We start from the raw sequence: 13,154 nt of genomic DNA on the forward strand, positions 1-13,154 counted from the left end.
TATATTGGCTTGACAGGGTTGAATGAAACCCTGCCTGATAGTTTTGCAAAAACCTGACCCCATGTAGATTTTTTAAAGGAATTCCCCTCCCCATTAAAATATTGTTTTCACTTGTGTTGAATCCATATGGCCATTTCCAAGATCCTTTTGAAGTACATCTGAAAAACGAGCATTCTCTAAAACCAATTCATAGCCATTCCTCTTGGCTGCTAAAGTGGTGTTCCCAAGCCAAAGTAGCAGTGACGTTGAGTACAATTTTTACTCCACTGCTCCTTTTCCTGTTTTCACAGTAATAGGAGCTATAGTCTGGAAGAAATAAGGGCCTTTGGCTGTACATAGCGTACCACCTGTGAGCATGGGGCAGAAAAGGCAGGAACCCCACTGTGCAGGGCCTGTAACATCAAGTCATTTACCAAGTACAAAAGCCAGCAGAAAAATATTCCATGTAGTATATTACAGAACTCTTTTATCCATTCTATTTTACTGGGCATGAATTGCACTTATTAATTAAGGCACATATACCTTGAAAGTGAATGAATGGAACAACACTCAGAGGAAGGATTAGTATGTTGCTGAGGGGAATAATGTGTCCTACATTTTTCAGAGGAAGTAGTAATATTAGGTCAGCATCTTAAAGTCTCAATTCATTCAATCTTTCAAAATTGCAAATTAATTCTTATTTTGCTTGGTTGTTTGCCATTGAAATTTAACTCCTTATTTGGTTCTTACGAATTAAAAAATAGAGCCAGGCGCAGTGGCGCTCGCCTGTAATCCCAGCAGTTTGGGAGGCTGAGACAGGAGAATCGCAAGTTCAAAGCCAGCTTCAGCAACTGTGAGGCACTAAGCAAACTCAGTGAGACCCTGTCTCTAAATAAAATACAAAATAGGGCTGGGGATGTGGCTCAGTGGTGGAGTACTCTGAGTTTAATCCCTGGTCACAAAAAAAAAAAAAAATAGATGATGGGGCAGAGGGAGAGATAGATATCAGGAATTTGGTAGAAACCTTGTTGTTTAAAAACTATTTAAAAGAAGAAGAAAATGTAGAATGACCAAATAAAATGCTTCTAGTGCAATTTTTCTTCTCTCTCTCATCATGTCAATTGATAATGTGCTGATGCCATTACAAGATTTGAGGAAGGCACATCTCACACAATGGCATAAAAACCCAATTCACACTTAGGAACCGTTCACAAGAGGATCTTATGATGAAATATTTTATTCAAGGATATATAGTAATAGTAGAAATAAATGGATACATTTAACTATCTTCATTACAACATGAAATGAAATTTCATAAGATTATGAAAGTGATTTTTATTATTTTGGTAATACTGTCCCATTATAGATAATCCCAGATACAGTTTTTTTTTTTAATTTGGTATATCAAACTGTAAAAGCTATACATTAATGTTGTGCCTCCAGAATCTATTTTGGTTACACCTAGGTTCCATAGCTGCTATATGTATACACTAAAAGCATACATGAAAAAGTATAAAAATATGAAAAGGTTAAATAAGGAGTTATTCTTGAGTTATAATCACATCTACTAAAGTATACTTTTCTATCACACAGTTGTGTCACAGCTAAAAACATACAAATTGATATATATTGCTATGCAACTATTTGATCTAACATAGATCTACTATGAAAATATTAAGGGTGTGGTAACATTTCACAGGTAAAGGCTAAGTTCTGGGACATGAAAGCTTTTAGATAATACACAAAACAAACCTGAGACATCTTTTTATTTTGGAAAAAAACATTTCTTACACAGTCAAAGCTTTAACATATAAGTGAGGCATTTAATAAACAATATACTTTAACTACTATGATAACCTGAAGTAGATGTTCTGACCTTAATGGTGATCAGCAAATAACTAACTCTGGCAGAAATAAAATGAGGTTTTCTGATTAAGCCAGTAATCTGATTACCATAGTCACCAAATTTGGTTATTTTTATTCATTTTTGGTTTTATTTTCCTTCCTTTAACTAGGTTATAAGCATACTAAATAAGACAGGTAACCTCCAAGAACCTAGGTTTTCTCATACAAGCCCAGCTTTCCCTTTGCCTCAAGCATCCAGGGACAACTGAGCTCAACATAAAAAAAAAAAAAAAAAAAAAAAAAAAAAAAAAAACCAGGTGATCACACTCTGGACCTGGTTGGTAATGAGGCATCCAGATCAGTGCCTTAATATTTTTGCTATTACACATCTCTCGGAATAAATTGGCTACAGGAGGCCAGAGTTATTGTCTGCTGGGGCATAACTTTTTGAAATAGTGCCTAAAAACTGAAGTGTATTGGGTAAGCCTAATTTGTTTAATTGGCTTTAATGCCTTTAAAAATACTGGCACAACTTTTCATCTTCAAAAGATATGATTATGAAATTTTAAAATAAAAAATTGTATTAATATGATATTCCAAACTACAAAATAGATCTGCTATGTTATAGATTTAAAAAAAAAATCTAGAGATTTAATGCTGGCACACCAAGCATCTTTTTTTCCTAAATGTTCATGCTTCAAATTTTGTGCTTCAGTTAAATTAATCTGGAATGGTGGGAAGATGCTTAGCCATCTTTCTGTTTCTCTTCCCACCACCCACATATTAAACCATTGTACACTCCTTCCTTTGAATTTTGATTTTAAAATTAAAAAAAAAAAGCTTAATAAAAGAGAGCAAACAGTAAGCTCTCAGGATTCTGTAGAATTTGTTTTGGAAGTTCCATTGCAATGAAAATAAAAACGTGAAGCCTCCTTTGTATACTTTTGTATTCTTTCCATCTCTTTTTAAAAAATGTTTTCAGGTTATTTCATAATCCGTACATCTTGTTCAAGTTTCATTTTTTTTTCAGCTCCCAAAGCAATTTATCCCAAATAACACAACCGATGTGATCAGCTCCTGTGTCTTAGAGTGCCCCTCTCAAAACAGCCTCCAAAGAGGCTGGTCCTGATTCTGACATTTAAAAAAACAAACATCAATGCTAAACTGCTTAATCACTTAAAAGAGAAACTAATCAATTATAATGGGAATTCCCCCCTTGTTACCTATGAAAGAGAACATCCAGATAATTTATGGTATTTTCATTCTCCTCCCAGCAAACGTTAGATTGTCTCGCTTTCCAAACGATCAAGATTCCTAATAGTTTCAACTGGAACTCAGTAATCAGAAAGGACTTTAAATTAACTTAAAATTTAACATGCTAAGAGTTTGAAATTTCAACATATTAACTGCATCAATTTCAAAAGGAGAAACTATATTGTGAATACAATTTTAATAAAACATTATAAAATAAGAATACATCTTACTAACTTAATTTTGGGATCTGTTCATTGTCCAAAACTTGGATGAGAAAAGAAATCTTGCTTTGACTTGGTTTTTCATGTCAAAAAAAAAAATAGGTGGTTGATTTAATCAGGCTTATTTAAGGTACTGGAACCATACCTTGTTGAACTGATTGTACTTTTTGATTTTCAATATAATATGAGACATACTATTCCACCTTTTCATGATCAAAATAATTAATATTAACATACTGTTTATGAACGATTATGTAATGTGTATATATCTGTGCATAGATATGTATATATACATATATGTTAAATACTATTCAGTGACATGGGTGTTTTTTTTTTTAGCTTATAAGACTTGCTGACATCAGTACATTACAATCATATAACTGAAAGTTTAGCTGAAATGGCAAATATATTTTTTTTCTCAAAATTGAAACACTGTACCTTGGCAACCAAGAGAGAGGTACAAGTTCAGCTTGGAATTTTGTAGTTAAATAATTTACACTTTAAATTTCATGATAAATCTCTGAAATGCACTCCAATCATTAATTCAATTATTAATTTCTTTTTAAGCAACTGACTTTATGATTCATCCTGAAGTAGGGAAGCATATCAATAAGCAAAAAGTTAAATCTACCCAGCGGTACTACAGTCTCTCTAAGCCATTTTGCTAAAAAGGTAAGAAGGGAATTTCTGGTCTTTACATTTTCCCTTATCACCCTCAATCACATACCTTACACGGAAATTACTTGCCTTTGCATCTTCAATATATCCCGAAATTTTGCTTAGTACAGTTTTCTAAGAAAATGATTTCTGCACATAGAGGCTCAATCTAAAAAGCCATAACTAACATAGGGCAGGTTAAGCTGCTCACCCATACAGGGCAGGTGGTTCCTCCCCACCACGGGATCCACTAAAAAGGCATAATTACTGAAATACTTCATTAGATAATTGTGTGCATATGTATATGTATCTGTTAACTCCAAAGAATACTCCCTTAAGAAATTATTATTACCATGATCCAATATAAATTCCTTGGGCCCTGTGACTGTGATTCAAAAACTTTTCCCAGAGCTCCTGCACCTCACAAGGAGCTACTCAGTGGGGAACAAGCCTCTCCTACAGGCTTCTTGATTTACATACATCTTAGAGGCTAATTGAGAAGTGGCATCAAAGAGGAATTAGTGGGGGAAAACAAAACAAAACACTAAATTTTCCTCCTCATCCCCCGAGACTTCAATTTCGGCTTGCTTTCTGGCTTCTCATTGGCCAGCTTCCTCAGTTTGCAACTTTTGGACAGCACTATCAAGGAGCTCCATGGACTCTCTGAGAGCGACGTGAATTTTAAAGAACTTGGGTTTAATGGTCAGGCCATAACTGAAGCTCATTTTCGAGGGCTCGTTTTGGTTGGCCTTGAAATTGCACTGGTGAGCCAGGATGGAGATGAAGAGAAACAGCAGCATCTTAGACAGCTCTTCACCGATACACCGCCGCTTGCCCACGGAAAAAATCATGACGCTGCTGGCCAGCTCCTTGTTAATGAAGCCGTCTTTGTCCAGGAATCGGGCTGGATCAAAGTCCTCCGGGTTAGGCCACTTCACCGGGTCATGATTCACAGACCACTGGTTTACAAAAATCACCGTGTCCTTAGGGATGTAGTAACCCAAAACGAAGGTGTTGGCAGTGGTGGCGTGGGGGATGGTGACAGGCATAAAGCTGGAGAATCGCATGGTTTCGTAGAGAAAAGCCATAACATAGGGCAGGTTAGGCTGGTCACCCATACAGGGCAGGCGGTTCCTCCCCACCACCTGATCCAATTCGGCCTGCACACGAGCCTGCACGTCAGGATACCTATTCAGGGTTTTAATGTAAAGGAGGAAAAAAAAATTGAGTAAGCAAAATTAATTCTTCCTTCATTTAGAAGTACATTACAATTTAGTTTAATTCCACTGTCTTTAAACAGGCTTAGTTAATGACTGAATGGATACTTCTGGGGAAAAAAAATCTAAGACTGCTAATTTTTCTCTAAATTACAAGATGGACTTTAACAATTATATTTTCCATAGTAAAACTTACACAACTAAAGCTCTCCCCCATTATAAGTCAAAAAATTCTTAAGTTTCCTTATTTTGAAAATGCACAATAACGGCCAACCTGACTTCTCCATTAAACACTAAAAGCACAGGGCCTAGGGCTCATAATACTTTGGAGGGGCCTAAAAAATGTTTTCCTGTCTTTAAAAATCTTCAAATCTAAAAAAATTAACTTTTAGGTAGGAAAAAAAGTCTTAATATATGATTTTTAATGTGTTCGGTTTTATATATAGTTTTAAAACGTTTTATAGAATAAGGAGTCCACAAAGACAAAAGTTCCCAGGACTCACAAAAGTTATGATGCAGTCCTAAAAGCAGATCCCTTTTCTTGCCCTCATTTCCCTGGATAATTCCTTGTTCTTAATTTATAAAATATTTTTGGTATCCTGGTAGAAAAGTTATGCATTTTCTAAACTTAGAAGAAAATTCCCAATGTTTGTAAAATTGTGGTACAAATAGTAATAATTATGCACTGCTACAAAACAAACTTCACAAGGTAATTCCCCCTCATTTAAAACCCAATAATTTATACCTAATAATGTATTTTCATTAATTAATTTGACAGGTACAATAACATATAATCACAACAATAGCTAAAATTGAAAATTCAATCAAAGTCAGTGACTCATGTTAAAGCTTAAGAAATGTTCATATACACACATATATTATTATGGCAATTTATTATGTAGCTATAAAAATTACTAAAATTAACGTTAAAAGATGTGAAATGCCCAGTAAAATAAGTAGAAGTCAAAAAACATATACTCATTTTGTTGTAATCCTGAAAAAAAAATTAAGCATGTATGGAAGATTTAAAAAAATCTCTTCAACATCTCAATGCAGAGTCTGCCAACTTTTTTCATAAAGGGCCAGATGAAAATGTTTTAGATGTTGTGAACCAAATCTCCCCTGTTGCAACTATTCAGTTTTGCCTGGATACAGCTATTTCAAAAAAGTATACAAAACTTTAGCACTTTGCAAAAGTGACTGCTGAGTTTTATCCTGACTTTTGCTCTCATTCCTAGCGCGGCATTTATGAACCCAGCACAGCCGGTTGGTTTCTGGCCGCCTCTGGAAAGCTTTTTCATGGGTTGGCCCACGCAGGCTGACCTCCACAGTCTTCCTTTGTCTGGGAACAAAGCCCTGACCAGCAGCTCACTTTTAGTGCCAGGACTGGGCAGCCTCTGATCCGTACCGATTATGCTGCCGTGTTTATTTAACTTATTTGCTGCATTTCCCTTTCTTCTGGAGCCGTTCCAATATTGCTTCTATTGCACCAGGAAGAGACCTATCAGGGCTGCTCTGTGGACATTTTAGACATCTCCTGTTTGCGGGATTTAACAAATTTGTCTCCACTCGCAAGCGCGGGAAGGGAGGGAAGAGACAAGATCCGAGATACTGAGAGATCACTGGAGCTCTACGTGGAGTGATCGCGTGCGAATCAAAGCCTACGCTACACATTTCTGGGCGTCGTTTCAGGGAGGCGATCTCGGTTTTGAGGAAAGCAGACCTGGAGCGAAACCTCAAACCCTATGAGATGCTTGTGACCTCAACATATTCTAGCCCACACCGTCTTCAGAGGAGGAAAGAAAAGCCCAACCCAGGCCTCCTGGAGAATTTACCTGGTGAAGAAGATAAGCGGCCACAGTAGCGCAGTGGAGAGGGTGTCCTGGCTCGCTCCAAAGATGTCGGTGACAGTGGCCGGCACGTTCTCCAAGTCCAGCCGCGCGAGCCCGTCTCCCGAGTCCTCAGATACCTTCTTTTCTGCGGAGAGGATGAAGGCATCCATCATGTCGCGGGGGATGGACCCAGGACGAAGACGTTCGCGGTGCCTCCGGAACTTATCCAGGACAAAGTTGCTGAAGTTGCGGTTAAGCTGCTCGAACTCGCGGAAAGTGGTGCGCAGCGGGTTGGGAAAAAGCTGCAGCCAGGGCAGCACGTCCACTAAGCTGCCGGCACCCACTGTGCGCCCGAACTCCTCGTTGTGGCTAAGCAACTCGAGGAATTCGGCGTCGTCGTGATTGTAGCGACAGCCGAAGCACACGGCGCTCATGACATTAGCCACCGCCACGATTATGGGCTGCGTGGGATCGAGGAAGTTGCCTCCAGCGCTGCCGCGCACCAGTAGTGCCACCAACTCGCGCGCCTCCCCCAGCACGTGGCCCTCGAGGATATGTCTGCTGCGCGGCTGGCGCGTGGAAAAGGCGCGCATTATGCTACACGCCGAGCGCCGCTGCGCCTTCCACTGCTCCGTGTAATGGCCGAAAGCCAGGCTGCGGCCGCCCGACACTACGCGGAAGGAGGCAAAGGACGGCCGGTCAGCAAAGGTAGCACCCTGCTGCACCAGGGCCTGGTGGATGGCGCTTTCGCCATTCAGCACCACCACCGGACAGCTGCCCAGGCGGATCTGGAAGACGTCTCCATAGCGCTGCGCCAGACGTGCGAAGGACAGGTGCGACGCCCGGCCCACTGCCGCGGCGTTTCCGATCAGTGGCCATGGGAATGGGCCGGGGGGCGAGGACCAGGGCTGCCGCCGCCGCTGCCTCAAAAGCCACTGACCCACGTGCACCGCGGCCAGCACGGAGAGGAGCAGCAGGAGCGTAGACTGCTGGACAGACAGCGCGCTCAGCTGCCACGGATCATCTGGGCTGAGGCCCGTGGCCATGCTGGGGACAGAAAGGCAAAGGCGTGACACTCAGTGTGAAGAGAAAGGAGAGGGCTCCCCACGCTCCTTTCCCAACTGTCTAGCCTTTGGGTGAAGTGGAGGCCATCCATAGGTTTGGACGGGGCTGGCTCTCTGGAGAAGTGGCGGAAGACACCTCTTCCCACACCTACACCAAGCTCTGGTTGGGAAGGAAAGGGGCGTGTTTCTCTCTCTGGTATCCAGCACTAGCCTCTGCACCCCCAATCACGTAACGGTTCCTATAATTTCGGGACAACACTACAGGCATCTTGGCTATGACTCTTGGTTTCCTTTAAACTGCCCACCACCCCATCCCGGACCTGCAAGAACCCATGTGAGGAGGCCGCTGGGAGGCGGCTCAGCGGACAGACTGACCTGCGGGGAGGTGCGGTTTCCAGCGGCGCGGGACGACCGGCTCCAAAAAGGGGCTGAGGGTAGGACGTCAACCCGAGAGTCGACAGGAACCTGGAAGTCCTTCCTGGACACCTCTTGCCCTCTCTGGGAGCTTTAGCACTCACTTTGGAGTCTCTTGGTGTCCACAGAACCAAGAGCCCTTGGACTGGGATGGGGACGGAAAAAGGTACCTCCTTTGTGGAGCCCTGCTGCACCTGGGGCTCTGCGAAAGTCAGGATTTTCTCAGAGCGTTGGAATGAAGCAGGAGATTGAAGAGTGGAGTCAGTTCCCAGCCCTCATGCCCCCCGGGCGGCTCTCACAGCTGGCGTCGCAGAGGTGTTTGCACACACTCCAAAGACTACACGCGCCATCCGATTCTCCGGGTTTTAAGGGCTGTAGAGCGAGAAGGAAGCGGGACCTGGAGGGGCGGGGCTCGTGGGGGCGGGGCACGCGGCTAGGGTCTTCACTGCTGGACTTGGAATCCCAGTCTGCGCGCCTGGGTGGTCCAGCAAGGCGTCTGAGCGGCGCGCTCCGACCGCGGTGCAGCAGTAGAGTAGCTAGAGGCTTTGGGAGCGACAGTGTGAACTTTTCATTTGTCTGCTAACGGCTCTTCATCACAGTTAACTCCCAATCTAAGCCTCAAGGTTTCCCCCAGACCTGCACTGGGGACAGAATGCTCTTGGCACAAGCAGTAGCCCAAGGACACCCCACACCCCGAAAACTAGACCTCTTTTCCCTCTCGGTGACTTAGGATTGGTTCTCCGAGACACAATTGCTCACGATCCTTGAGCATCCCTAGCAGGGAAAGGAAACATGTCCGTTTGGGAAAGAGGAAAGCTCGACTTATTGGGTGGTTAGCCTTATTTTACTTAGTCTACTTTTTTCGCAACCTAATTGACCCTTCAGTTGTGGTACTTTGACACACAACGTTCTCTTTTCGTCTTTTGCAAGATCAGAAACCCTCAGCGCTCCTTTCCAGGACCTAGATCATCTTGGGCACACAAAAAGCCAGCGCTCAATCGGGGCACGGATGGCTCTGAGATTCTCTTTCAGAAAAGACTCCAGGTGGCGCCGCCCGCTGGAGCGCACGGGTTGGCGCTGGCAGCAACCAGGTCGTTGGTGCAGGGCAAGGAGCCAAGCTGCGGCGAACAAGGGGGCGGGGAGGAGAGGACCGGCTGGGCGCTCTGAAGATTCTTGGAGCTAGGGACCAGAACTGGGGAGACAAGGAGGAGGAGGAGGAGGAGGGGGCGACTTTGTTGGGTTGAAAAGTTTCTTCTGCTGTCGCCTCCCCCTTGCGTGCGGAGCTGTGCCTTGCGTGCGCAGCTTCTGGGAAGTCATATCCCTGGGCGCTCCTCGCGGCCGCCCCTCCCGCGCTTCTCACGGCACCTGACACGCCGAGGCGGCGGCCAAGGGCGGGGTGCCTGCCGCCACCACCCTCGGCGGCGCACGCACTACCGCGCCCGCGGTGACAGCCAGGACGCTTGGGCCACCACCCGCAGGCCGGGTTGCAGCGCGACCCAGGGGCACTCGCGGCTCAGTCCCTTTCCCCCGCGTGCGTATACTCTCAATGGGGATGCTTCTTTCTAAAGGGAAACCAGAAGCAATTTGAACCCTCAGGCAACGGCCCCCTTTCCTTCACGCTATTGCTAGTGCCTAGTACCATGTTTTCAACCACATTGAAAGAACAAGGTCTCCCCGAGTCTGGGGAAAGGGCCAGCCCTGGGCAGGAGGTGGGATGTATCCAGTTAATAAGATGGGAATTGTTTTTCCTAGCCTCGGAGATCACCAAAGGTAAATACAAAAGTTGCACTTTTGCCACGGGACAACCGTAAGCTTTGAGCTCTTCCCGCGCTCCAAATCTTGTGCTATTATTGCCTCATTTACAGATAAGGAAACTGGGGTTCAGAGAGTTTATCTAAGTCACACAGCTGTCAAGATACTGAGACAGGATTTGAGCCTACAAAATCCCACTCCAGATTCCTCGTACAGATTTACACAGAAGAAAATCACAGATATGGCCTTTCTTGCCTGCATTTAAAAAAAAATCATGTGGAAGAACTTAATTGTTCTGGTAACAGGATTTTGGGTGTCACAAAGAAGAAACAGAGTGCTCACTCTTTGCAATAAAAATTGGTTATGAGGGAGGCCTGAGACAAAGCCTCATAGCAGCCCTCAGAATAACTGCATTGTTAAAAAAAAAAAAACATAAAGGAGTGCCTGTAAAAGAGTCTAACTCCTGAAAGATTGAAACCAAAAATAAAATATCTGACCTACTTTAAAAAGGCATTTTTGTAAAAGTCTTCATTTGGTAAGTTTTGAAAGATCCTCTAGGAGTATTTCACACACAGTAATGGGGTACTCAGATCAAAGATGAAGTTGGTTTGGGGCAACTGCATTGGTTTGATAATAAGCTTTAGTTAGCCAGAGCTGTTGGTCTACATATTTGTCTTTGCCCATTTTATGTTGCCATAACAAAATACCTGAGACAGATAATTTATAGAGGAAAGAGGTTATTTTGGCTCACAGTTCTGGAGTCCAAAAAGTCCAAGAGAATAATGCCAGCATCTGCTCAGCTTCTGGTAAGGAATCAACCCCACCCCAAGCTCCTGAGGGAGGCAGAAAGGAAATGGTCACCTGAGGGAGAGGGAGAACATGAGGGTCAGCAACCTTTCCAGTTCCCAAGACAGCAGCACTGACTTACTGGAGGAAGACATTAATATATTCAAGAGGACTCTGCTTCTATGATCCAAATATCTCCCACTAGATACCACCTCCAACATTGTGCATTGAAGAACTTTGGGAAGACACTCTCAAAGCAAGCAATTCCTTTGAAAAGAGTTTCATAACAGCCTTACAGTGCTCAGCTTTAGCAAGACCCTTGTCTAATTATTCAAAATTATACTAAGAACATCAATCTCTTATCCAGGCTTTAATTTAATAGATGGGAATTATCAATGAGCTAATGCCAATTCTGAATTTTCAGAATTCCCAAAACTTTAATCACAGCATCTTTATCAGAATTAGAGCAAATGGAAGTGGCCTTTAAACCAAGTAAATTCCTGTTTTTAAAAGTATGAAATGAGTCTGTTCCTATGAACTTTTGCTTAACTCCTCAATAATGCTCTATAGATTTTAGATCAACTAGATGCACGCCTTCCTGCTACAACAAATAGTTAAGGAATGTCCTTCTTGGGCTCAGCTCTTGTTCTGGGACATGCCTCAAAAGCAGAAAAACCTGTTGTGCAAATGCTGTCAGAAAGATAGGCCCTTATCAGTTATGGCCAACCAACGTGGCTGGCCACGGTGCATCTTCAGGTTCTTCCTGGCTTTATGGTTCGGACCTTATTGTAGCACCTACTTGGTAAGTGATGAAGACTTTGCGTGAATCCAGTGCAGCCTCTGTGTACCCCAGTGCAGCCTCTGTGTACCCCAGTCCAGCTCAAGATGAGGCACTCCCTTAAGAGTCCACATCAGGCTTTTTAATTAATCATCACAACTTCTGGACCACAGCAAGGATCCCAGGCCCAGGGGGTCTCCTTTCAGGCCGCAACACAAAATAGGGGGATTTCTCCCTTCCAGATCTCAAACTTGATTGTTTGCCATTAAATAGCTTTCAAAAAGTACAGTTAAGCTAGAGGATACTTTAAAGTAGAGGTTTTAAATGCCTTATGTTGTGTTGATTCCAGGAAACAGTTTAAGCTTGTTTAAGCGGGACAGGAATGTACCGACTCATGTGGCAGAGGATAACTGTGGTACTCACAGGATGGGAGGATCCAGGCAGGCTGCTTTCCGGCCTTCTGCTCCTTTTGGTCTTCACTCAGACTTCGTTCCTCGGTGTGCTGGGGAAGCTGGTCATAGGAAGCCTTTGATCAGCAACCCAAGAGAAGGAGAGTGTTTGTCCCCCAAGGTCCGAGAAGGACTCTGGGGGTCAGGCTTGCATGGGTTCCACCCTATAATGAACAGTTCATTCTGTTATCAGGAAAGAGAGATGGGTGAGACTGGTAAGAAACCAGAGAGCCACCACAGTCCACTCCATGTGTGCACTGATGTCCATGGCTCTCTTTGTCATTGCTATTACTATTACTGTTATTATTTTATTTTTTATTTTTTTATTTTTGAGAGAGAGAGATTTTTTTTTAATATTTATTTTTTAGTTCTCAGCGGACACAACATCTTTGTTTGTATGTGGTGCTGAGGATCGCATGCCAGGCGAGCGCACTACCGCTTGAGCCACATCCCCAGCCCACTATTATTATTTTAAATCAGAAGATGGATGCATTGCCCCTGTAGACAAGAGTCAAGAAAGTTCTGGCCTCAACTATCAGGATGAAGCCAGCTTTCTTTGGGTCCTTTCTCTCCATCACGACCCCTATGTTGATATAGATAAGTACCCTGCTCTTCCATCCCCCTCCAGACATGCAAACACTGAAAGGACAGTGGGGTAGAAGCAGCCATCTCTGGCAAGCCCTGGATTTGGGGTGGGCAGGTGTCAGTAATCAGGCAGTTGTCAGTAGGCAGGAGTAAGAGGAAAAGATGACTGGGGGTATGGCAGAGGGGAGGGGGCCATAGGACATTGTGCAGGAAATTGAGAGGATTATAAAAGCTGATACAAACCCTGTGCACACCTGAACTGTTTCTGCTTTCTCCCTTCAGGAAGACACAGGCTTGAGAACCACAGAACTTAAAAAACAA

General features: G+C 43.5%; 1 protein-coding gene and 1 non-coding gene across 2 annotated transcripts; both read right to left on the minus strand.

Annotated features, from left to right (window-relative positions):
* Window positions 1–1,094: 1,094 nt before the first annotated feature.
* Window positions 1,095–1,199, minus strand: LOC124090886 (small nucleolar RNA U13). The gene has a single exon (XR_006851270.1). It is a non-coding gene; the product is annotated as a small nucleolar RNA U13 (small nucleolar RNA).
* On the minus strand, window positions 1,199–8,869 carry LOC124090796 (cytochrome P450 1B1). The gene is made up of 3 exons (XM_046441674.2): window positions 8,445–8,869; window positions 7,009–8,052; window positions 1,199–5,144 (listed from the first exon to the last, which is right to left on the minus strand). The coding sequence occupies exons 2-3, from the start codon at window positions 8,049–8,051 to the stop codon at window positions 4,556–4,558; spliced, it is 1,632 nt and encodes a 543-aa protein (XP_046297630.1). The 5' UTR covers window position 8,052; window positions 8,445–8,869; the 3' UTR covers window positions 1,199–4,555.
* Window positions 8,870–13,154: the final 4,285 nt, after the last annotated feature.

Source organism: Marmota monax, unplaced genomic scaffold, assembly GCF_021218885.2.
Source record: "Marmota monax isolate L192 unplaced genomic scaffold, Marmota_monax_Labrador192_F-V1.1 WCK01_AAM20220418_F8-fsc00010, whole genome shotgun sequence".
Classification (NCBI taxonomy): Eukaryota; Metazoa; Chordata; class Mammalia; order Rodentia; family Sciuridae; genus Marmota; species Marmota monax.